This window comes from Macroventuria anomochaeta, assembly GCF_010093625.1.
Source record: "Macroventuria anomochaeta strain CBS 525.71 unplaced genomic scaffold BU25scaffold_33, whole genome shotgun sequence".
In the NCBI taxonomy this organism is placed as follows: Eukaryota; Fungi; Ascomycota; class Dothideomycetes; order Pleosporales; family Didymellaceae; genus Macroventuria; species Macroventuria anomochaeta.
In genome coordinates, this window is record NW_022985394.1 from 336297 (window position 1) to 359868 (window position 23572).

Below are 23572 nucleotides of genomic sequence, written 5' to 3' on the forward strand. Positions count from 1 at the left end.
CCTCTCATGAACAGACAAAAGATCAAATCAATAAAGTGCAAAATTGTTGGGGGGCTACTCTATGTAAACTTCACAGCGCGACCGCAGAAAAATCTAAAACGCCCACTGCCCCAACCACTTCCTCATGACTTTCTCATCCACCGTCCTCCCCTCTCTCAATGTCCCACTTGTCTCCTCCGTCCTCTTTGTTTCCAGAGCAGGCAGTCCCATCCCAGTCTCCGGTCTCAGACTCTCATAAAAATCCAACAGCTTCAGTCCAGGAACCTTCTCGGCATTCTCCTTCGTCTGAGGGATCTGCTTGAGCTCATTGACCCAGTCATCATACTCCACGACCTCAACGTGAATGCCAGTGTTTTTGTAATGGGTCTGAATCACCGGATAGAGCTGACTCCAAGATGTTGTGTGAGGGTTGGTGAGGTGATAGACTTGTGTGGGTTCGGAGACTGGTGTTGTGGCAACATCGATCACAGTTCCCGCCGCGACATCCATCGGCACCCAGTCGACACGATCCTGATTACCCAGTGTACGAGGCAGCTTCTTCAGGATCTTACTCGTATGTACCAGACTTGGAAGCCATTCGTGCCTGTTCCAAGCCGCGCCACCAGCATCCGTACTCGGACCCGCAAGCTGGCCGGCACGGACAATAGCGGTCTTGATGCCTAGACGGTGTGAAGCGGTTGCGATTATCTGAGCTGCGACGTGCTTGGACTCGCCGTAGCCTTGCGGTAGCGTGAGTGTATTGTCAAAGAGCGAAGAGACAGTTTCGGGCACAGCGGAACCGTCCTGCACAACCGAACCCCAATTCCCGACACTGGCAATGGATGATATGAAGACGATTGAGGATTTATGGGTAGAGGCAGCGGCGAAGTCGATTACACGTCGTGTGCCGGCGATGTGCGTTGCTTCGTAGGACTCGAGGGACAGGTTGAAATCGACAGACCACGCGGAGTGGATGAATACTGTGACGGTGGCGAGAAGGCGTGCGTATGTTTCCTCAGACAGGCCGAATTTGTCGGAACCAAAATCAGTTTTGAGGAACTCTGCCTTGCTAAAGTTGGCCGAATCATGGTGATGCTTTTTGAAGGAGTCCTTTTGTCGAGCTTCTGCATTGTCAGAACGGTTCAGGCAATACACCTTCTCGACATTTGGGTCTCTGAGCAGCTGCTCCAGCATGTGAGTACCAAGACTGCCTGTCGAGCCTGTGATGACCACGGTATGCTTCGATGGGCGTTTCAATGCGTCCGTTGAGCCTTCCCGACGGACCATGTCTTTCGTGTACTTCCTTACCATACTATCGATCTTCCCCTCTCGAGTTGAGCGCCCACCCAACTTGCCCACATTTTGAGACAGAGCGTCAGCTAGTTGTTTGACAGAAGGGTTGCTGTAGATGGTTGACGCAGTGACGTTTGCGCCGCGAATAGCTTTGTTCAGCGCATTGGTCAGAGCAAGAACGTCAAGAGAGTCGACACCAAGGCTGAAGATATCGATGTCATCCGCTGTGTCCTTCTGAAAAGAGGGCAAAGAACGAGTGAAGACAGCATGGATCTTGCTTGTCAACTCCGCATCGTCGTCAGGGCCCTGGTTCGTATCGCTGGAATATCCTTCATCGGCATACAGGGCTTCGATCTCATTCTTGAAGGCTGCTACTGTCTGCAGACGGATAATCGAGCCCTTAGCAGCGCGTACGAAAGGTTTCTGCTGTTTGGCGATGACAATCTTCGATTGATAGATTCTTGCATGAGCAGGCGCCTCTCGGTTTGCTTGTTCAACCGTCGGCCAAATATGGTCAACCAAGGCTGATGGGTCCTGAGTGCTAGTTTGGCTCCATTCAGGTTCGACCAGAAGACCAGCCTGAAACTTGCCTTGGCCAACTACGAGAGCACCCTTCACTTGTGGAAGCGACTCGATCAGCTTCTCCGTCAAAACTGGATTGAACTTCTCGCCGTTGCTTAGTACAACGATGTCGTCTCGTCGACCGCTGTACTTCCAAAGGTAGGGCTTGGAAGGGTGCTGTGCGAACAAGTCTTTTGTCCGCCATTCCTGGAGTTCAGGGAAAGTGTGGAATATGGCTTGGTACTGTCTGTCCTTCGGCTTCAACACGAGCTCACATAGATCGTTCTCCGCTGATTCCATGACGGCCCCTGCGACGGAGCTCCAATGGAAGTAGCCCCACTCCTTGGGCTCGGATGGTAACAGAGTGCACATGAACAAGGCTTCAGTGCTGCCGATGATCGTCACAAGATTCGTAACTTCACAGATCTTGTCACCACTTGCGGCAGCGAGAGGTGCGCCGCCAAAGAAGACGTTCTCCATCTGTCCGAGGGCTTCGATACCCTTGTGGGTCGTGGATACATCCTCGAGTATTGATGGCGGGAAGATACCTGAAGTCGGCTTGATAGCTTCAATTACATCGATGACAAGGCCAGCACTCAGCATCTTCTCTGAAGGAAGCCTGACAATCGTGCCCTTGCACATGAGCGATCGAAGTCCGACAATGATGCCCATTGCGTGGAAAAATGGCACAGCTGCTAGCATTGGCCTGCGGTCTGCTAGGAAAGGTTTGCTGACTTGCTCAAATCCATCTTCTGGCGTTAGCGAGGCTTGCGAGTGTATCGTGTTAAGTCCTGCGACGGTCAAGCGGATCGGTTTGGGGAGACCTGGAATGGTTATCAGTACTGCATCACTAAAATATCAGCGTATGTCATTACTCACCCGTTGAGCCAGAAGTATGGAGAATGAGAGCGTCTGCGGCCGCATCACGACTGTGTCGACCCGCATAGTGGGACACGGAGAGGCTTGTGTCAAGAAGTTCTTGGGTTGTCGGTGCTTGAAAGACCCTAAGATGAGGAATCGCTTCCCGAATGGCTTCGACCTGTGATGCTGTCTCAATGGTAGTAAGGAAGATCTCACAGTTCGTCTTCTCTACAAGGAACTTTTGGCCGTCGAGGGAATTTCGTGGCGAGGTGAAGAGGGGCACGTATCCCGCCTTCAATGTTGCAGCCAGAACCACGAGGTATCGCAGATCATTCGCACTGTCTTGAGTGTTAGCACATTCGAGTAATGGGGATAGCGCGTAACGCACCCTATGTAACCAATTGTTTGGCCTTGATGTTGAGCGGCCCCGAAGTTCTTCTCAATCCACCATGCCAGACTATCAACTGCCCTTGCAAGGTCTGCATAGCTGAAATGATGCCACCCCTGGTCGAGACCAGTAGGTGATCGTGGCACTATTGCCCAGGTGTCGTTAGGTGACGATTGTGCCGCTCCATCGATGTAGTCTGGAACCGTGGACTGTTGTTGCTTTGTCCCAGTCATTTGTGCAGAAGAGATGAATTGTCGAGAATGTGGATTCCAAGAGTGGCGTTGATGCAGGCCTTTACAGGTATGGGATGGAAGGTGCAGCAGTATCGTGTCAATGGTAACTTAAGAGAGCCGAAAGGATGTGTGATTTCTTCGAAGCCTAGCAAGGCGATTGTGTGAGTTTCGGTTTGATGTCGATTGATGCTTTGCTTCTGGGACAGGTGAGGTACATATACGATTTCTGGTGGCAAGGGTCAAGCTAGCGAATGCGTAGCATCGCACATAGTATCTTGACGATTGTCGTCACGTTTCATCGGAAGAACCTCTTTAATCCACTCCGACTATCGGCCGAGCATATCGGTGGAGCTTGAGGCATATACTGTGCAAGATGTTGACGGCCAACCAACCAACGAATGTCACAGCTTCGTTCAGGTGTCATCAGTGTAATATTGACCTGATTGTGTGTCGCACCACATGTTTTCACGTCATTGTGCTGTTATATGGTCGCTTGTAGAAGTTTGGTGTTGTTCGGTAAGACTGACGCAATAAAACATCTCTGTGCGTATCTGCGAATTTTGGTGTTGATGACGCTCGGCCGAGCTTGCACATCGTACTCGACGGCAGGCCATTCGGCAGCTACGCTTCGTTCCGAGCGCCCGCAAGCTCCGAGACAGTTCAATGCGGTACCCACACGCTACACAAGCCTTGAAGGAATCAGCCCGCGCGGCGCCACGAAGCTTAGTTTGACGCGCTCGGGGGATGGTGAAGTGAGTGGAGGCGGCAGAAGGGGCACGGTCGACATCGTCGGATACTGCGAGCGCTGAGGCTCTATCTACCAGGCCGAAGATCACGGTCCGTCAATGGACATTGTTGTGGACGCTGGAATGTTTGCATAGGATGCGGTGTCGCGAAGAGGGCGCGCTGTTGTCGCGAGCAAAACTTTGCCTAAAAAAAAACATAATCTACTGAACATCGTCCACCACGTGTTATCTGACTCTACTCGCACATCACTTTCTCCCTAACCACCGCTGATGCACCTGATCTGATTGAGTCGCTGGCTCTGTAGGATCGATTATCGGCGATGGTAGAAGTCGGTGGCCGGTCAAAAGCATGTGACAATTATCGACGACGACGCGTGAAATGTGGTATCCTGCTTTGCGTCTGCCTTGCATATATTGAAAGGTCTCAGATCTTACAAGACCGGGTTGTTTGCGGGGCCAAAAAGCGCATCTACAATGTAGCGGACCGCGCGAGTTGGCTATCATCCCTTAAGAGGCTCGAAACAATGCCGCAGTGTCCTCAACAGATTCATCAAATACCGAACGCACTTCTCTGGCAGACATATCGCCTCCTTTCTACATCACCAAGGCTCTGGCTGTCCCCCACGATGATGTTTATGTGGCCTTCACACACTAGCACTTGGTTATAGGCATCGGGGAACTCCCTGTAGCTCCGGAGATAAATCGGACGATCACAGGCGAATGCTTTTTGGCGCTGTCTACTACATATTTCGGCATCAAGCATAAAGAGAAGTCGACTGCAACTCGTGGGCTCTCCAGGTATGGCTCTTCTCTGGAAACAACATACCAAGCTCTAGCAAACGACGATGCATCGAGATCCTTTGATGTGCTGGAAGCTGTCATGATCATGGCAGTCATCAAAGTTTGCCTCTCTTCGGTTTTGCAAATGGGCACTAAAAGAGATGGTTTTTAATCTCAGAACGTGAGGGTGGCTGGATAAACCATGCTCGCAGACTCGAGAGATTACTCAAGAAACGAGGCCCTGAACGTATGGCGTCACTTTCGTCCTTATTAGCCTATGAGAAGTGACGGGCGTCCATGATCTTCGCCGCCCTCGTACTTTTTTAAACTACGATCACGACAAGACCTAGCGTTACCTACTACCACATCACGCATGGGTCAAGTAGGAGAGTGGGGAGTAGAAGTGATGGATGGGAGTAGTCGGATAGAGCCATCTGCAGTACGGAAGTAGTACCAATTGGCCCTGATAGGGTAATCAGCACCGTGCCCTTCCGAGGTCGCGCTGTCCGATGCCAGTTGCGGTTAGGAAAGAACGGTATAGGAGGTGCGGATTGCTCTATTGTCCATGTTTCTCCTACGCCAGATCTTGATCTAGGCCTTGCCGTCCGAGAACTGCACAACCGCCCACTTGCCGCTCCACGCCCACTTCCTCGCACCGTCTGCTGTGCTGCCGCCCGCCATCTGCTTGAGCTCCTCGTCCTTGCCCTCCGGCAGGCCGACGACAACGTCGGCCTTGCATGTGCGAAGCGCGAGGACACGGACGCCAGAGCCAGAGCCCATGGGGCCGATAGCGTCTGTGAAGGGTGTGGTTGCTGGCCATGCCGCCTACAGTCCGTTAGTCTTGACTATACCCACAGAGGTAGAGTGGAGGACGACTTACATCAGCAGTCAGCTTGCGGTAGTTCAAATCACCCTTGAAAATCACCAGCTCGCTCGACTGGAGGTCTTCGAAGAGCTGCGGCTCGCTTCCCGGCAGTCTCCAGTAGCTGCCAGCTGCAGTCCAGAAATCGTTCGGTCTTAGCACCAACTGGCCCTCGGCGTATATACTCGTCCAGTGCTGGAACAAGAACTGCAGACTCCCCAGCTCAGCATCGGACAGCGGCTGCGGCGCCTTGCCAGCAGCCTTGTCCGTGTCCGACAGCGCGCCGTAGAAGTCCTGCGGCTGGGCGAGAGCGGAAAGGAGGGCGGCAAAATCCGCGGGCAGCACGTCCGAGACGAACCAGGGGATGGATTTCGGGTGGAAGACGACGGAGGTGGCGAGGCCCGAGGCGACGAGGTAGCCGGCGAGGATGAGGTCGACGAACAGCTCGAAGCCGGCGTTGTCGAGGACTATGTCGACTCTGCGGTCCTTCTTGCCGGCCTTCTGTGCAGCAGTGAGCACTTTGAAAGCCTTGGCTAGGTCGTTGACGATGATGTTCTTCTCCGCCTTCTTGCGCGCGTCGGAGCCCTGCAGTGTCTGGATGTCTTCGTACGAGAGGTTCGTCAGGAGCGACAGGTCGGTTGCATTGCCCCACAGGCAGATCTCGCACATCTCTCTGAACAGGATCTCTTCGGCAGCTTCGGCAGCTTCGGCAGCTTCGGCAGCTTCGAGCAGCTCTTGTGTCTTGGCGCGGTTGGTGGTGTGCTTCTGCTGCAGCTCTGCCACAATGTCCTTGTAGCGGCCGGCGAGCTCGAGAACGGCGGGCCGCGAGGACTTGAAGGTCGACATCTTCTGGCGCGCGAATATGTCGTAGGAGCGCCAGTTCTTGGTCTGCTTGAAGGTGCTCGATATGCGTCTACCTAGGCCTGTCAGTGCGTGTCCCGGTTCATAGCGGCTGCCCACCCGTACCGGTACAGGTAGCACTCAGAGTACAGCCATGGCACGCTGTGCCACTTGGGGTTCCCTCGCGCTGCCAGCTCCGTGTTGTATGCCTCGACGTCGGCCTCGCCATCGTCCGGGATGGGCGTGAGCTGGCGGTCATGCTGGAGCTCGTATTTCAACTTGGCCAGCTCCGAGACGATCTCCTTGCCCTCCTTCACCGTCTCCTCGTCGTTCGACGCCCATGTTGACTTGTGCACGTCATCGATGCCCTGCGTGAGGATAATCGGCCATCGTTCGCGTGCCGAGGTGTGGGCGAACGAGGTCGGGTCGCTGGTGTGGTACTGGGTCGCGGTGAAGGTGTCGTACTCCATCTTGGCTGCTGAGCGGTGGTTCAATGGCTGCGCTGCAACTTTATATCTGCAATCACGTCGAAACCCAGACGCGACGATGATGGCGGGGTGGTGGGGCCTGCTTCCACATCTTCTGCAGGGATGCTTCTTCGGGAATCCTAATGAGGCTAGACCAGGCTTACCCTTTCTGGCATACTTCCCTGCTTCTTAGCTTCCCCCCGCGCCAACGTTCACAGACTACACCCGACTTGACTCACAATGGAGATCAGTCGACATCTTCCGCTCGAACTCGTGCTCAACATCATCACTTGCTCTCTGCCAGCTTCGGATGCGATACTCCCCCCGTCTCATGACGTTACGAAACTGCTGCTTACGTTCACCTTGGTCTGTCATGAAACAAGACGGCTGGCCAATCGCTATCTGCGCGAACGATGTGTGTACCTCTCAACGTCGAAGCGGCTGAGTTCGTATGTCTCAGCGACCAAGAAGGAACTGGGCCTCCGCAACGCTACCGCGTTGTCTTTGTCCCCTTTTGGCGAAACTATCGATGACCTACACTTATGTTCTTGGGTCCGCGAGCTCTTCCACTACACTTGCGCGTCCCTCAGGAGACTAGTCATTGACATACCCTTGCGGAGCCTGTACCCGGAAGACGACCATCTGGCTGTTCGACGAGTCTTGAGAGAGGGCTTTGAGCGCCTCGAGAACCTCGAAGAGTTCGTCAGCACACGAGATGAACTGTACCTTGAAGTGACAGATGACGGCCGCCATCCCGCAGTGTGGAAGAGCTGGAAGAAGCTTCGGCGCGTAGCCCTGTACAACGTCGATTTAACTTTCTACTTCTGGCAAGATGTGGCACGACTACCTGCCCTGGAGACCTTGGTCCTCTCTCGCTCCGACGGGAACGATGAATCTCTCGATGACTGGGCCGAGTACTTCAAGTTCACCGCTCGGCCCTTCAAACTCATCATGCTGGGCTCTGAACGACGCCGTCTGGTACCCGACCGCCTGCTCTCAGGCCGCATAAAAAACAGGAACGAGGTGGTTGACGTTCCCATGATCAGATCAGTCTGGCTGCAACACACAATAGACTTTTCCGTCGCAGAGTGCCAGGAATTTGTACGGGCACATGCCGAGGAAGGCACCCTGTGGGACCTCGACCATGGAACGATCCCTTGTAATGGAAGGCCCTATATTGATGAGCCGTACCTTGCGCAACTTGGGGCGCACTGGCTGATGCTAGATGAGCGCCGGAGAGCTTGGTCAGCTAACTAGTATTCCCACACATTTACACGTGCTCAAATGCCGAGGTCGCATGTTGTTCATATGTTCAGCAGCCGTCATGGTCCAGCAAACATCGCCTTCTTCGAGAGTTATGTATCCGGCGCTTTCGACAAGCGATTCCTGATCTCACCATGTCTGGCACGCCTGGCTTCGAATGCGAGTGAATTTAAAGTAGGATTATCTCACTTGCTAGGGCAGGAGATTCGACTGTTGAGGAACATGCTAGTTGATTGGCAATCGTACCATGAGCTTATCATTGATCTGTACTCTGACCATCTACCATTCACTTTCTTGCGCAACAACCTCACACCCGCCACTCACCCCTCCTTCTCACCAAACGGCCCCGTCTCCGTATCCGGCAAGCTCTCCTCGTCATCCGCATACTCGCATACTCTACCAGTCCAGGCTCGCCCAATCCCCAGCCTCAGTGTCTCGCATACTCTGCTCATTGTCCTCGCGCTGCGCTCCACCGGCCCAGGCACCCATTGCGCGGTTCGGGGAGCTGTAGAAGCTGATGCTCATCATCGGCTGGGAAGGAGTCAGACCCGATGACGCTGCGGCTTAGTTAGAAGGCGGTGGATCGTTCTGGAACGAGACGTACGCAGGGTCGTTGATTGAGAAATCGCGCAAGTGCGGTGAGGTTTGTCGATTGGTGAGGGGGCTGCTGGGTTCTGGGGTTGCGAGTTGAGCCTGGCGACGTTTTGGGCCGTGTTTGATTGCGAAGGACTCCCATGATGATAGGAGACTAGGTACGGACTTCTTTGCGGCCTGTGACGTAGGAGTCGTTGGCATTGACGCACGATTCCTCTCATCACGTTCGCTCAGATTTGGAGCATCTTCCTTGTGAACGGAGGGAAGTCTTGCTCCAGGCGTGGTCTCATCGACCTCGGTGTTGCTGCCACTGCTGTCGCCATTGATGTGGAAGCCGAACACGCCTCGTGACGGTCTACTCGTCTCGACCGCCGACACCGTGTCTAGCATCTTTTCGACCTGATTCCAGTCATTATCAAGCATCAAGAGCCTTCGGGAGTGGTGAATGAACGCTCATAGTGCTGCCCAAATCGAGACGGGCTGCTTCTAAGATTGGGGTTGGCTTCGAGGAACGAAGACTGGGATGTTTGGAAGAGATGATGTGAACTTACGGGCTCGTCAACGCTTGACTGGCGACGAGTCGTCCAGATTTCGAGCTGCGCGCTCTATGAACGAGTCGGTCACATCGGGCGGATTGAGGAGTGCCACGCCTGGCTGGAGGCGTAGTTGGATACGCTCAGTGCGAAGGAATCTCTCATTCGTGGCGGGTTTGCATGGTTGAGACTGCCCCTCACTTCCTTACAAATGGGTAATACTTGTCCCACCAAACACATTTGCCTGCTGGGACAGTGACTGGCCATCGCCGTGCCTTTTCATGGGCTACCAACAAAGACAAACTTTGCAATGTTCCCAGCCGGTATACTGGGTGAGAGCCGTGTAGTGATGTCACTTCTGCAAAATGGTAGTATCAAGCGTCGCTTCAAAATGGTCCATCCACGCTCTCCGTTCCTGGTACGTAGGTAAACCAAGCATATGAGCTCTGCCCTCCGTATCCTTCCTCTTAACCATGATGATATATTGAATAGAGTTTCTGGGTACTTCATCGAACATGGTCGCTTTCTGGAACTGGTGCTCGTCGCATGGGAGGCTGACGTCCAGCTCATTGATAGGTATTGGCTGCTAAGGTTAGTATATATGTTCTAAGCTGAGGTGGAAGACTCACTGCATCCAATACCACGACCTTGTCGCCAATAGCTTTCTTTTGTGCTTTGACTTTGCCCCAGAACAAATAGTTGTCGAGCAGCACAACGTGCACAGCGTGCCAAGGTCCTTTGCTCTTCAGTTTCATCGTCATACCACTCTGGTACCTCACACGCCGACTGGTGTCGAGCAACCTGAGCTGAGACAAGATGTCAGTGTCGAGTGTGTGTATGCGACGTTCTAGGTTTTGTACGTCTTCCCGACTTTGCGACTCTTCAAGCACGGTTGTAGACACTGACTTGAGCCAGTCCAAAGCGTAAAGGGCACGCATCAGCTGCTGGGCCTCTGCACCTGCATCAGGATGCTTCGATTCAGTTGCGATGCTGATGAGACTTTTAGTGCTCTCGACATATAGATCTAGCTCTGTTACGGGTAATTTTAGATAGTCTTCCCAGCTCTTGCCAAAATAGGCGATGCTAAGACCAAGCGTGTTGACAAATGGTGTGAATCTTCCATCGCTGTTTTGCGTCGCTCGCAGCGCTCCAGTGGCATGTGGTAGAGCCTGGCAATACTCGCGAAACATGCGTTGCACATTGGTTGTCCAGGTCTCAAAGATGACCGGATCACATATTGCCTGATCCGACTCAAGTAATTGCTGTTCCATAGGCAGCCAGAGGAACTTCTTGTTAGTAGCAGCAAGCTGCTCGGCGATCAAGACAACGCCCAAATGCTGCTCCAGAACTGGCCATTGCCGTATGATGTTATCGTAGAACATCTTTCGAAGTCTCGTCATGCGGTCGAAGAAGTTGCGCTCAGCCTCTACGAGCAGTAACCAGACCGCGTGCATTTCGCTGCTTTCGAAAGCTGAGAGGATGTTTTGCGGTTCCACAGTGTGCGATGCTTTATGTGCAAGTGGGAGAGGCTTCCTCATAGGTCTTATTGAGATCGTCTGGCTCTGTGGCATCGGTTCGTATGCTGTGTATGATGAGGCTTCTGACACCCTCGACATGATTGACCCTGCGTCCGAAGCATCCAAGCTTTCACCTGACGACTTTGACCGTTCTTTTTTTAGTGTAGCAGCGGAATCTTGTGAGCGGAGTTGAGATCCGCTCGTACGGCGTGGCGGCAATGGAGGGGTGGCTTCCGGCACAATGGGTGAGCCTTCACTGAATGATCGAAGCGGCGCAGGCGCCAACTTGGTGTCGGCTTTTGTGTCAATTGTATCGAAAGTGTCAGCTCGAACCGGTGTTAAGTACGGTGCGGTCGATGTGGTGCGGGGCATGTACGGTAGCATTTCTCGCTCAACAGAGTCCAAAGCGTCCATCTCCTCTTTCTTAGGTGGCGACTCCTCCTGTGTTGGCCTAGGCAAACCCACTGGAAGTTCTTCTTCAGATTCTGAGGCAAAGTGCGCGATGAGTTGTTGAGACCTGGCTGCAATGACGGGGTTGCGCTTCAGCTCAGGACCTTGTATGGTGCCCACCTGAGTCGAGTCTTCCTCTGCAACCTGGATCTCAGCTGCTTCCGGCTCCTTTACGTCAGCCATGTCGCCATACATAGTGTAGCGGGCCATGGCTCCTCGATACGCTTTCGAACTGATCACTTGGTCGTCGAACTCGAAATGCGTAGACTTGACGATAGATTCGGCGTCTGATGCGTCGGCTGCCCCGCTGTCACAGCTGAAGATGGACTCTGGCACTTCTATGCGCGGATGTGACTGGCGCAATGTCTTCGACCGCTTGACGACCTGGTCCAGCTTGCTGCTGTTGTCTTCCACCAGCTTCCTGATGTCTGCCATTGACTCCATCTGTAGGCCCTGAATGAGCAAGCTGAGTGCTGATTGCTGCCCTCGTATCTGTGTCAAGAGCTCTTTGAACGTGTCTTCCTTCAAGAGGTACCTGGCCCGATCCTTGAACCTGAGATCGTTGCGCTGAGACTTCTCCACCAGATCTCGTACCTCCTCTTCCAGACATCCGTACACAACACGACATCCTGTCAGAGCTCGATCGAAGGTTTCGAGCAGTTGAGGCTTCTGTACTAGGGAATCGTGTTGCAGGAGGTTCTGGACTTGGGAGAGCGAGGCGGCAATGACCATAGACTCGGAGTATATGGCGGTGATGAGGACCGAGGCGTCTTTGTAACGCCCACGCAGGTCATAGAGCTCCTTGGCGGATTGGATGCACTGCGGCAGGGCCGCCATCTGCAGAGAACCTGTTAGCCGGCTCCAAGAAGCTTAGGTTGCCTGCTTTTTCGTGTGCGTGGGATACAAGGCAAACGAAGCTTATAGAGATGTACATACAATGCCAAAGACCGCTGAGACCGGCTCCATATCTCTGCACTGCTGCAATCCGCCAGCAAGGTGGCACAAAGCCTTTCAACAAGAAAGGATGACATGACGACGTTCGTGAGCTGAGCTCGAGTAGTTCGTTTCACTGCTTGGCCCCCACGCGTCGCTCTTTCCAGATTCCCATCAGCGCTAGCGCTAGCGGCCGCAACTGCCCCACTACTGCCACCGTTGTCCAGCCCTATCATCACAAAACCATCAGCAGTTTTCTCCATCGAAGTCCGTCCGCAGTTCTCAACTTGATACGCACAAAAGTCAGCAGTGGCGAAAGCATCAATCCATCCGTATCACCAAAAGTAACGAGTCAGCTAATCTATGTCTTCCCAGCTTATGTTTGACCCGGGTTTGATCTATACGAGGCCTATACTCCGTGTTCAAGAACGAAACAGCTTTGAACTGACCTGCTGCTTCTCTGACTACTCAACTCGACGCTCCTGTTGAGAACGCGTGCCAATTATTCCACCCAATGTCCGTGTCCCCACAACGAACAACCACAGCGAATCCAGCGTCTTTCAGCGACCGTACAATCGGCTCAATGTATCGTAGTAGCCTCAGAGACTCTCCGTCTACTGGAGAATCCGCCTGGTACGATGTCTCTATGAGTTCAGCGCTAAGGTGGTACCGAAATAGTCGATTGAGAAGATGTGCTCATTACGAGTGATGTATTTTTGTCCTGTGTCAATGCGATAATACACCTCACAGAGATGCGATCAGTCAAAACCAAGATCAACATTGCCTGTGGCGCAGTCGGTGACAGAGATGGACTACCTTAGACAGTACGTTGCCTTCGAACCTACGAACTACTGAGCAAGTCTTCTGACTTGCGTGTAGGCAGTTGCGGCAAGCCCACGTCATGAACATGAGGGAAAATGCTCTCAATCAGCAGATACAAAGGCTCGGCGGCAAGTTTTGCGCACTTGCGACTCGGCAATACAACTACGACAGGCACCTATAAGTAGCTGTCGAATGACGCCCCCTTCACTAACTGGCTCTTAGGCTCATCACTCAACAATGCACAACAATCGCCAAAGCCGAATGTCGAGCCCTGCCCGATGCAGTCATCGCATTCAAGCTACCACACAAAAACCGGGACATGATCTACACCTACCTCATCAGCAAGCTCTCCACAGTGAAAACCGGCATCGGTTCAAGAATTCCGAGCCAGGTCTCGACCTCCTGCGCCTCTCCTGCATCTCCCCCGCCCCCCCAAAATACGTCGGGTCGCGTTTCGAAAACGAAATTGTTGAAGTCTTCTACCGACGCGCCGAGTTCTGCATGATGCAACTGCATGACTGGAATCCGAACGACAACCGCCTCTCTGACGTCCTCATATCCATAGTTGTCAACAATCAAATCAAGTCGAACCCTCTCTTCACACGCTTACCCAAGACAGTAGGAGTTAAGCCTATACAAGTAACTGCTAGGCTCGAACAGGTAATCAACCAAGTCAAGCTGAGAGCTCTGAGCCCCACTTAATTGATTGCTGATAACTATGCTCATATCTAAAACATAGTACGGGGTAGGACCTACACTCGGCTCCCTGATGCGATATGTCACTGTCTTTGTCCTTAAGGCGATCAGGTATGGTGCGCTGCCCGAGCAATACTCTCAATTCGATTCTGTGTTTCCTTCGGATGTTCTAGAAATGCCGGATGCGTTGGAGAAGCATGTTGTTCCCAAATGCAAGATCAATATCTGTCTGCACTCTAATCCGGTGGCGCAGAAGGATGTGGATCTTCTTAGAGAGTTCGTTAGAGAGCATATTGAGGAGATGAGGCGAAGAGGGTTCGATGTAACCATCAAACAAGAAGGGTCGTTGTTGTAACCGCTCTGGACAAGTATGTATAGTTAGTTAGTTCACCTGAGATCAGACGCCCCATTAGCTCGTTGGCTCTCATCTCTAGAGATACAATGCAATTCCTCTCCTACTCAGATTCACAGTTGTGTGATAGGGGTTACCAAGAGGGAGGCTCCCGGAGCATTACGGAGTGCTGTGCCGGGTCTCTAAACATCTCGATTCTCTGGACTGATAAGTTGTGCACAACCCGGTTTGCAGATAGTTCATAGCAGGAACGCTTTAGTTGGCAAGGCTTACAGGGCGTATTTCTGCTTCATGCAGCACAAGGCTGCGCAAGTCAAATCAATACCTAGTTGAACTGGTCTTTTATAGGAATTCGCTCACCAGACGCTATATTATTGGATTGCTCACATATTGCATACACATCTGGTGAATCAGGGCACCTTAACCGGGACACGAGGTCACAGCGTTGTAAGGCTGCGCCACCACCACCGATCTCCATAAGAAAGATCAGTCCGCAACTCTGATTGTCTCCAACATTTCGTTAGTCCACGGTTTTTAAAGCTAGCGGAAATCATCCGCTTCTAGAACGGCAGACGTTTGTTCTACTACTGTCGGCTACCCCAGAATTCACCATGTTCTCCAGATTCAAATCCCAAGAAGCAGCCCTCGACACTGCCACCACCACTCCCTCATCAAACCGCCAAGATGTCCCTCCACCCGCATATACCGCCGTCGCCTTAGACATGCACTCTCTCGCAATCGGCGACCCCCGCGAACAAATCAATGTGCCCATGATCCACTCGTCCGAATCCACACGGCTACGCGACGCTTTCAATCCCAGACGCGGGAAAGTCACGCAGACGGTCATTGTTCGAAAAATGACTAGAGAGTACGTCTTCCTTCTCCCCTCGCATCCCTCTTCCCCTGATTTTCTTTCCGTGTTTACTACGTAGATGAAGATTGGGAGGCTGACAAGAGCAGGCACTACTTGAGAAAATACGCGCATGACGCTAATGGGAAGTACGTTGGCACCGAGACCGCAGCACCAGATGCAGGACTGGTCTTTGTGCCAAGTAAGAGCAGTAGTGATGAGCTATTGGCGCAGGTCAGGAAGGTGGCGTTCGATAGGGAACATTCGCCGTATGCATTTCCGATTGGGGGGAATGAGCCCTTTTAGGGATAAACATATGGTTCTTCTGGTGTTGTGGAATTAAGATTGTTGAATGATGTTTGTTATATGATGCTGCATGAGTGGAATCCACGCAAAGAATGCGTTGTGTTAGTAAGGTTTTCTGACCTGACAGGGCGTAACGAGGTAACACGAAAATTTGCACCATCACCAAAACACATTCGACGATGACGAATTTTTTTGAAGCAATAGCTTTAGTCACACTCTAATCGTCATTGAAGTTTAGACCTTATTCGAGGTTATCTTATGGTTGTGGGTGGTTCGCATTGTCCGGTCTGGATGAAGCGAAAACAATCTAAACATTACAGCGAACCTAAAGGAGGATGACGATACGTTCAGCGCTGGCTTTTGCTTTTGGAAACCAGTTCTAACGATCCCATTAATTGATTATGTGAAGATCTTAGAGATCTTTTGCCTTCTTTACATCTTCGATTGTCGTTCTGGATGCGAGAACTGTCAGAAATAGCCTTGATGATGCTAATTGCCTCTGGTATGATACCAGCCTTCGCACCTAATTTCTCCACACTACCCTGTACTTGCAAAAGTATGGAAATGCCAAGCAGAACAATTTGAACCCGTAAAAAGCCACAAGGGTTCATTCGTTGCAAATGACTTGAAGTCATCCCCTCCTGGAGGCTTTGTACCCGGCCTGAAAGCGAGAAGTGCCGTAGCAGTCTCAAAGTCTCGGGCATCAGGACTGCTTTTACACCACGGACAGGCCGTTGGCTTGATTTGGATGCAAGATAGAAGACCTCCTCCGCCAATGGACCGAGGCTGTCGTAGACCCCTTGCAGCCCGACTATCATTCAGGTACAAGCATGTGTGTTGCCTAAGAAGACCTTCTCCTTATGGTTGAAGAACTTGGGACATCCTTCCAGCGTGAGCCTTTATGTTTCTGGCGAGGTGAGCACTAGTCTGTTATCTCGAGGTAAGCACCGATCATGACGAAGAAGTCTCCGAGCCTGTCACACACACCATGTGTCCATGCCACGTAGGTATAGATGTGCCGGAAATCCCATGAAGGCACCTGGCAGGATGGCCATGGTCGCTTGACAGTGGGCAACACTAGACGTGTCTTCGTCTGCCAGTAAGCGATAGTGGCACAATGCTATGTCACACATAAGCAGCTGATCAGGGGCCTTGAAATTGATCTGCCTGACTTACCATGGCAGTTGTTGTCCCTGGTTCTGATTTGAGGAATACAGGATGCCCACCTTTGGCTTTCACGTGGGCCTCCTTGTATAGATCCCTGCTGATCTTGTTGTCATTGTCATGAGCGTCCAGCCAGAACTCGGTCATAAGCTGAGAGAATTCGCCCTCGCACGCCCTGAATTGAACTTCCTCGCTAAGCACAGTCACAGCACTCGAGTCGAAGTCTAAGTGTACGCGGGCTCGAGCAGAGGGAAACGGCCCTTACTCAGAGCAACAGCGAGTTGCCACTGCTCTGGTTTGCTTCTTCCGAAGCTGTGCGCCCTAAGGGCCTCAATGCCACCTTCGAAGTGAACGGCTGACCCAAATGTAGAGATGTCTTTTTCGGTCGTGAAGATGCAATGAGGTCCCACTGCTCGGAAATAGCGGTCCTCGACAATGACCTCAACTGTTGAACAGCCAAGAGCCAGTGCAAGCAGGCCAAGGTCCGCTAATTCAACGCGTTGCACGGGGACGTCGATCATGCACGGTATTGAATCAGGGTTGAGCCAGTCTCACATGAGATGGGACGTGTCTGAGACGTGGAAGACCTGGTCCATTGCGAGAAACATCCTTTCGAGAGATACGCCAGAGCTCGTACTGCACTGGTGCAAGCCATGGCAAGTCACGCTTCTATACAAACTCTTTTCCCTTGAGGTCACTGGTATCACATAGGTATTTAGAGTGCCTTTGCGGATGGCTAATCACGGCATCAGCTTGGTCCTCTAAAATTTGCCACGCAACATGGACTTCCCCGAAGTGGTATGTATTTACATCATCAGGCTTAAGACCTCACTCCCACTGCAAGTTGGAGCTCCTAGCAAGATGCTCGAGGAATCAAGATGGCTTCTCATTCAGCGAGGATTGGTGAGCTACTTCGAGGATATAGTCGAGTTTGAGACTGATACGAGGATACAAAACTTCAACTCTCCTCAAGCTTGGGACCCACATCCGGCGTCTTGCTAGGACTCCAATGGCAGCTCGATTGGTTTTCTAGAGTGCATTACTAGTGATGTCACTACCAAGTAGCATTTGTAGGTAGGCAATCATGATCGCTGCGGTCGATATTCCTACTGCAGCTGATGCGATCTTGTTGGCCGTGAGCGCGGCCTGCATTTGTACAGCATCAGGATCGGTTGACATGGCGTTGAACAAGAACGAGGAGGGGTTTGCGTCGCTCGCATCCAGCTGTGCGAGCTTATGTAGATGGCGACCAGATTGCTTGGCTTCAGCCATTCTGCTGCATACTCTCAGCCCAAGATGCAGGGTAAGCTAGCTGCCTGATGATTCGTTTAGGCACATGTTGCAGAGCAGCAGACCTCAACTCATCGTAGTGATAGCAGGATGATAGCTGCAAGACGCACATCGGCAACGTCCTCTACATCTATATGTAGGCGATGCCGGAAGGCCTTCACCGGTGTGCACAGCCATGCTGGTGTAAGCTATTGTGTGCACCACATTGTGCTAGACAATCCATTTGACATCATGTTGTGGTCGTAGTGATGCGTCGGCGAGACGAAAGGTGGAAAGAGCGGCAGGCTTATGTATATGATTTCGGAGGGCCCTGCGCACGTTAGCCTGTTGTTAGTACCGCAGCAATCTTTTGATTTCGTTCCTAGGTCGCAAGACTGCCTTGCTCGTTCCATCACAGTGCCACAGGTATCGAGAGGGGATTGATCATTTTCCATTGATCTTGGGAGGAATCTTGATTGATTTTGCCATTGTCTTGTCATGGATTTCCGAAAACAATGACACCGTTAACCAGCCTGAACATGCCACGTAAATGAAACTGTGCATGAAAGCCTCCCCGCTGTCGTATTGCTTCGTTCCGATGCCGTTGCCGGGTTTTGCGCCGTATCACTAACCGCTCCATCGCTCATCATCTACCGTTCGTCTCGTTCCCCATCGTGTGGCCGAAATTATATCGAAGAAGGGTAAAGCATGACGCGGACGGAGGCACCGAAGGACTTGGGAGGGAGGTTCGACCTGAACTTGGCGCGGACAACGCCGGAGTTGCCGTGAGGCCTGGTGACCTTGCCCCAGATGACGCGGATCTTGGAGCCCTGGATGGCGCGCTGGGCACGGTAGACGTCTGCGCATTCATTAAACTCCATATTCCCACGCTGTGTCTTCCTGGGATCCTTTATACGTACATGCTACGCGCTTACCGGCGTACCATTGTGCGGCGGCGGTGTCGTCAACACCCTCGAGCTTGAGCAGAGAGGTGCCGGGGTTGGTGTTGCGCTTTCTGTTGCGATGTGAGCGGAGAACTGCAGTGCAGTGCGGATTTAGTCATACCCTCGCTGGTAGCTGTGGCCCTGTTAGCGATATGTTCAATTCGATGTTGGATCCGGTGCGCACTCACGAAACGTGCTTTCCCTTAACGTAGAGACGGTGAGACTTGTCAGACATGGCGAATGATTCCTGGCCTCCGGCGTGTGTGTGGGAAAGAAACGGGAACCGTGGTGGTGCTGCGGGTTAGTTGATAGCCTGGTATCGCATTGCTGCGCACAGCGATTTCGAATGTTGGCTCGCTTAAAGTGCGTCACGTGCGCACTAGTCAATCGCCCCTTCCCAACTATTCGATGTGCGGCTGCTCTGCACAATGCACACTGTCAAATTGTGAACGCCGACATCTTGCAGCACGAAATTACAGGAGACACTCTTCTTGTTGTTGCGCATTGACGATGGCGACGTGAACATATGAACACACGAATTTTCGAAAGTGTCGTTGTGGGAGACTCCCGCACTTGGCAGCCGCAACTCACTAATACCTTCGAACTCGAGCTCTCACGTTACAGAAAAAGCCGGATACTAGAAGGCAATTTTCCAACTTATGGGAGGTAGCCAGCATGTAGCTGTCGTTTTGTTGTTAATTAAGAAGTAGCTAAAAGACTACAAGTAATTTAACCCGCCCTGTACTACAACTAGAATCACTCTACATGCCTCCAGGCTTGAATATGCAGATGGAACATTAGTGGATGTTGACATACCCTTCGGCGCCTCAATAGCGGTTCATGGCATGGCGTCGCTGAGTGCTCGACAGTTGCATGGTGCGAACTGTGTGCTGGTAACGTGACTGTTGTCTAGCTTAGATGCACCTGTCGTTTCGCGAAGCAAGAGCTTTGCAGACTGCGGATTAGCACCGAGTACCTCTCAACACGTCAAGGACCACAGGCTTGTATCCGGCTACAGAGATCATTGTAGTCTCCAGAAATTTGTATCGAATTGCAGATGGCTGCGGATTAACACTGAGTGCCTCCCATGATTTTGGAAGCCATTGGCTCGTAGCCAGCTTTTTCTACCGTTTGAGACCCTGTTCATTTGTAGTTTGTAGCACACATACACAAGGTTATATTGACTTCATGCCAAGCTGTACTTTTTCGCTTGCATTGTAAAGCTAATGACCGTCTGTTCATTGCACGCCCCATAATCTTTCGTTTGATGTGTCTGCCGGACCCCAAGGCTTCTTGAAGTTCACTTCCATCACTAATCAAAGGTCCTCTCGTGCGGCTAAAGTTCCGGCATGTAGCCTGCTCTTGCTACTTCCAGAGCTTACTTTGTAGACCTGACGCCCCACGACGGCATCAATCAGCCGCCGGTCTTATCTGCACGTCTACACGAGACTTTCCCTTTGTGATACAAACAATGCTCTTCAACGCTCGTTGTCAGTCCTTCGACATTTCGGTCGCAGTACGTTGCAGCCAGGATCAATCATTCAGATAGCTTAAACTCAACGTTCGTTCCTTGCATGTAAGTGGTCACTGCACTTTGACTGCATGGACCCGCAGACAGACACTGTTTATCGATACCGACCTGCGCGGTGAATTCGCCGATGTACACCTATCGGCCCGCGCAACAGGGCTGAATCACTTCATCGTGTCAACGCTCACCGAGTGACCACAATATTCCCGGCACAGATCCCACGCTCACGACGCCATGTTGAGCAGATCCGGCGTACGTTGTTAAGCGCATGCTCGTGTGGTGTTAGAGCAGACGAGATGCTATCAATGACCTGCAGCCTCGTCGGGCGGTTAGGGCCTCAACAAGGTCTCGTGGACCGCTGAAGAGGGGCCGGAGGATTTATGAGCACCCAGCAGCAGTCCGGAAATCCTGAGGCATGCCGATGCAATAATAATTGTTACCACGACTTCCGGATTCGGAGAGCCCTCTCACGGCGCAGTTGTCCGTGAGGTGAGGTGTTTAGGCACTGCGACAGCTTGAAACGTGTTCATTCTGCCAATGTAAATATAGCTTGAAGCTTCGACGACCTTCAGACGTTTCGCAAAGCTCTCGGCACTGCCAATGAAGCAGTTGCTGCAAAGATCGCGGACGTTGGTGGGGTTTCACTCTCGGCGTTAGCAAGCAAGGCTCCGGCGAGCAGTGTGGATTCTGTCTGGCGCCGGAGATGCTTTGCAAGGTGTGCGGCGGCTTAGTGATACTAAGTGACCTGGCTGTTTACTGATAGCAAGCTTAAAGAGGTTGCGGCCGCCGTGTAAGATTGCGTGAAGCGTCGAACAAATCGTCATCATTGGAGCTTTGGCAGCGAACGCGCTCATAACGTCACTCATAGGGCAACACCACGTCCGCCGCATACCGCTAAAACCAGGGCCCCGATTCTAAACCCCACCACGTCGAAGCTTTTCCTTCAGCCAACAATACATCCGCGTCTTCCGCATTTCACTTCGAGACGTGTTCCTCCTTCCTTCCACAAAACACCCTCGAGCCCACCAATTGCCCTTGATACCCCACCCCCAGCGCGCTTCTCAACACTATCAACCACAGTCCCCCATCGGCGATTACTATGGCGGACACAGTTATTCAGCCTGAGGTCGATGCCAATGCCGGGTATGTTTTTCTTGTTGCATCGTCTTTTGCACTGGGAATGCTATTGGAGGTCTTCCTGCGAAATCCACCGTAGTGTTAACGTTCGGGGTGGAGCTTGGTAGATATCCAGACTTCACCGGAGGGATAGCTCGATAGCGACGCACAAGGAGTACACAATGAGCTTCGGAGAATTATGAGCTGACCAGCATCTTTCTACAGCACCATGGAGCTCAAGGACAACACTATCATCGTAGTTCTGGGCGCGTCCGGTGATTTGGCCAAGAAGAAGACCGTGAGTACTCGAGCGCCCAACAACAGTGAACTCAGCTAATCGAATCCAGTTCCCTGCGCTCTTCGGTCTCGTAAGTCGCACGATCAGTCGCCCGTCAAACTCGTATTGACCAAGTTTCTAGCACCGCAACAACTTCCTCCCCAAGAACATTCGCATCGTCGGATATGCGCGCACAAAGATGGACCACGAGGAGTTCCTCAAGCGCGTCAAGTCTTACATCAAGACTCCCACACAGGAGCTGGAGAAGCAGCTTGAGGAGTTCGTCGGCTACTGTTCGTACGTTTCCGGCCAGTACGACAAGGACGAGTCCTTCATCGAGCTCGAGCAACACCTGGCCGAGCTCGAGAAGGGTCGCAAGGAGAACAACCGTATCTTCTACATGGCACTTCCTCCCAGCGTCTTCATCACAGTCTCGCAGCACTTGAAGCGCAACAACTACCCCAAGAACGGTATCTCCCGTGTTATTGTGAGTCAGCCACCTGCAGCTGCCCTGCATCTTGCATCTAACCGCGTGCGCACAGGTCGAGAAGCCCTTCGGTAAGGACCTCCAGAGCTCCCGCGAGCTCCAGAAGGCACTTGCCCCCGACTGGTCAGAGGATGAGCTTTTCCGTATCGACCACTACCTTGGTAAGGAGATGGTCAAGAATATCTTGATCCTCCGATTTGGTAACGAGTTCTTCGGCGCAACCTGGAACAGGAACCACATCGACAATGTTCAGGTACGTGCTCAGACGCAATGTGGACGAGAAGATGCTAAGTAGAAGTAGATCACGTTCAAGGAGCCATTCGGCACAGAAGGCCGTGGTGGCTACTTCGACGAGTTCGGCATCATCCGTGATGTCATGCAGAACCACTTGCTCCAGGTCCTCACCCTCCTCGCTATGGAGCGTCCCATTTCCTTCTCCGCCGAAGACATCCGTGACGAGAAGGTCCGTGTCTTGCGAGGCATGACCGCGATCGAGCCCAAGAACGTCATTATCGGACAGTACGGAAAGTCGCTCGACGGACAGAAGCCTGGTTACAAGGAGGACGACACAGTCCCCAAGGACTCACGATGCCCCACATTCGCCTCGATGGTCGCATACATTAAGAACGAGCGATGGGACGGTGTGCCTTTCATCCTGAAGGCAGGAAAGGCACTCAACGAGCAAAAGACTGAAGTCCGCATCCAGTTCAAGGATGTCACCTCTGGTATTTTCAAGGACATTCCCCGCAACGAGTTGGTCATCCGTGTCCAGCCCAACGAGTCCGTCTACATCAAGATGAACTCCAAGCTGCCCGGTCTCAGCATGCAGACCGTTGTCACAGAGCTCGACCTCACATACAGGCGGCGATTCTCCGACCTCAAGATCCCCGAGGCGTACGAGTCGCTGATTCTCGACGCGCTCAAGGGCGACCACAGCAACTTCGTTCGTGACGACGAGCTCGATGCCAGCTGGAGGATCTTCTCGCCTCTGCTGCACTACCTTGACGACAACAAGGAGATCATCCCCATGGAGTACCCCTACGGTGCGTACATCAATTGATGTAATTTGGAGTCTGGCTAATTTCCGATGCAGGATCTCGCGGCCCTGCCGTTTTGGATGACTTCACATCATCCTACGGATACAAGTTCAGCGACGCAGCAGGTAGGACCTAACCTCTGCGCCACGACTTGAGCAATCCGCTAACGTGTTCACAGGCTACCAATGGCCCATGCAGGAGGAGGGCAAGTTGTAGATTGCACCTTTCATGCAGAAAAGTTGGTTATACCACAGTAATGGAGTCGTGAGACAGGATATATGAGCTATTTTGCGATTCGGTCGGCGAATGTTCAGCGCTGTTAGGGAAGCGTAAGGCGAGCATCAGGCCAGGATCCATAGATTATGAATGTAACGGCGTTTTGTCTGCCATAAGTCGGCGATTGCACCTCCGTAACTCGGCCTCA

General features: G+C 52.3%; 9 protein-coding genes across 9 annotated transcripts; 4 read left to right on the forward strand and 5 right to left on the reverse strand.

Moving 5' to 3' along the window:
• Window positions 1-93: 93 nt before the first annotated feature.
• BU25DRAFT_433846 (acetyl-CoA synthetase-like protein) lies at window positions 94-3315 on the reverse strand (the record flags this gene model as incomplete). Its single annotated transcript, XM_033708813.1, has 4 exons — window positions 94-1650; window positions 1687-2657; window positions 2713-3032; window positions 3083-3315. 4 exons carry the CDS (start codon window positions 3313-3315, stop codon window positions 94-96), a joined length of 3081 nt encoding a protein of 1026 aa, XP_033558261.1.
• Window positions 3316-5432: 2117 nt separating this feature from the next.
• BU25DRAFT_348802 (DUF89-domain-containing protein) lies at window positions 5433-7013 on the reverse strand (the record flags this gene model as incomplete). The annotated part of the gene is made up of 3 exons (XM_033703217.1): window positions 5433-5666; window positions 5722-6616; window positions 6670-7013. 3 exons carry the CDS (start codon window positions 7011-7013, stop codon window positions 5433-5435), a joined length of 1473 nt encoding a protein of 490 aa, XP_033558262.1.
• A 232-nt stretch (window positions 7014-7245) lies between these two features.
• On the forward strand, window positions 7246-8565 carry BU25DRAFT_413941 (uncharacterized protein). The gene has a single exon (XM_033707163.1). It carries the CDS (start codon window positions 7251-7253, stop codon window positions 8265-8267), a length of 1017 nt encoding a protein of 338 aa, XP_033558263.1. The 5' UTR covers window positions 7246-7250; the 3' UTR covers window positions 8268-8565.
• A 790-nt stretch (window positions 8566-9355) lies between these two features.
• BU25DRAFT_413944 (uncharacterized protein) lies at window positions 9356-12400 on the reverse strand. Its single transcript, XM_033707164.1, has 3 exons — window positions 12304-12400; window positions 10030-12204; window positions 9356-9983 (listed from the first exon to the last, which is right to left on the reverse strand). Exons 1-3 carry the CDS (start codon window positions 12331-12333, stop codon window positions 9753-9755), a joined length of 2436 nt encoding a protein of 811 aa, XP_033558264.1. The 5' UTR covers window positions 12334-12400; the 3' UTR covers window positions 9356-9752.
• A 939-nt stretch (window positions 12401-13339) lies between these two features.
• BU25DRAFT_413945 (uncharacterized protein) lies at window positions 13340-14262 on the forward strand. Its single transcript, XM_033707165.1, has one exon. It carries the CDS (start codon window positions 13360-13362, stop codon window positions 13822-13824), a length of 465 nt encoding a protein of 154 aa, XP_033558265.1. The 5' UTR covers window positions 13340-13359; the 3' UTR covers window positions 13825-14262.
• A 426-nt stretch (window positions 14263-14688) lies between these two features.
• BU25DRAFT_413946 (uncharacterized protein) lies at window positions 14689-15661 on the forward strand. The gene is made up of 2 exons (XM_033707166.1): window positions 14689-15038; window positions 15131-15661. The coding sequence occupies exons 1-2, from the start codon at window positions 14782-14784 to the stop codon at window positions 15324-15326; spliced, it is 453 nt and encodes a 150-aa protein (XP_033558266.1). The 5' UTR covers window positions 14689-14781; the 3' UTR covers window positions 15327-15661.
• Window positions 15662-15738: 77 nt separating this feature from the next.
• Window positions 15739-17086, reverse strand: BU25DRAFT_424456 (uncharacterized protein; the record flags this gene model as incomplete). Its single annotated transcript, XM_033708285.1, has 5 exons — window positions 15739-15825; window positions 15983-16137; window positions 16314-16446; window positions 16503-16683; window positions 17046-17086. 5 exons carry the CDS (start codon window positions 17084-17086, stop codon window positions 15739-15741), a joined length of 597 nt encoding a protein of 198 aa, XP_033558267.1.
• Window positions 17087-18195: 1109 nt separating this feature from the next.
• Window positions 18196-18995, reverse strand: BU25DRAFT_413947 (ribosomal protein L35Ae). Its single transcript, XM_033707167.1, has 4 exons — window positions 18892-18995; window positions 18825-18836; window positions 18680-18774; window positions 18196-18618 (listed from the first exon to the last, which is right to left on the reverse strand). Exons 1-4 carry the CDS (start codon window positions 18936-18938, stop codon window positions 18446-18448), a joined length of 327 nt encoding a protein of 108 aa, XP_033558268.1. The 5' UTR covers window positions 18939-18995; the 3' UTR covers window positions 18196-18445.
• Window positions 18996-21038: 2043 nt separating this feature from the next.
• BU25DRAFT_413949 (glucose-6-phosphate dehydrogenase) lies at window positions 21039-23523 on the forward strand. The gene is made up of 8 exons (XM_033707168.1): window positions 21039-21374; window positions 21573-21645; window positions 21695-21715; window positions 21767-22111; window positions 22167-22364; window positions 22413-23154; window positions 23205-23273; window positions 23327-23523. The coding sequence occupies exons 1-8, from the start codon at window positions 21331-21333 to the stop codon at window positions 23362-23364; spliced, it is 1530 nt and encodes a 509-aa protein (XP_033558269.1). The 5' UTR covers window positions 21039-21330; the 3' UTR covers window positions 23365-23523.
• The last annotated feature ends 49 nt before the right edge of the window (window positions 23524-23572 follow it).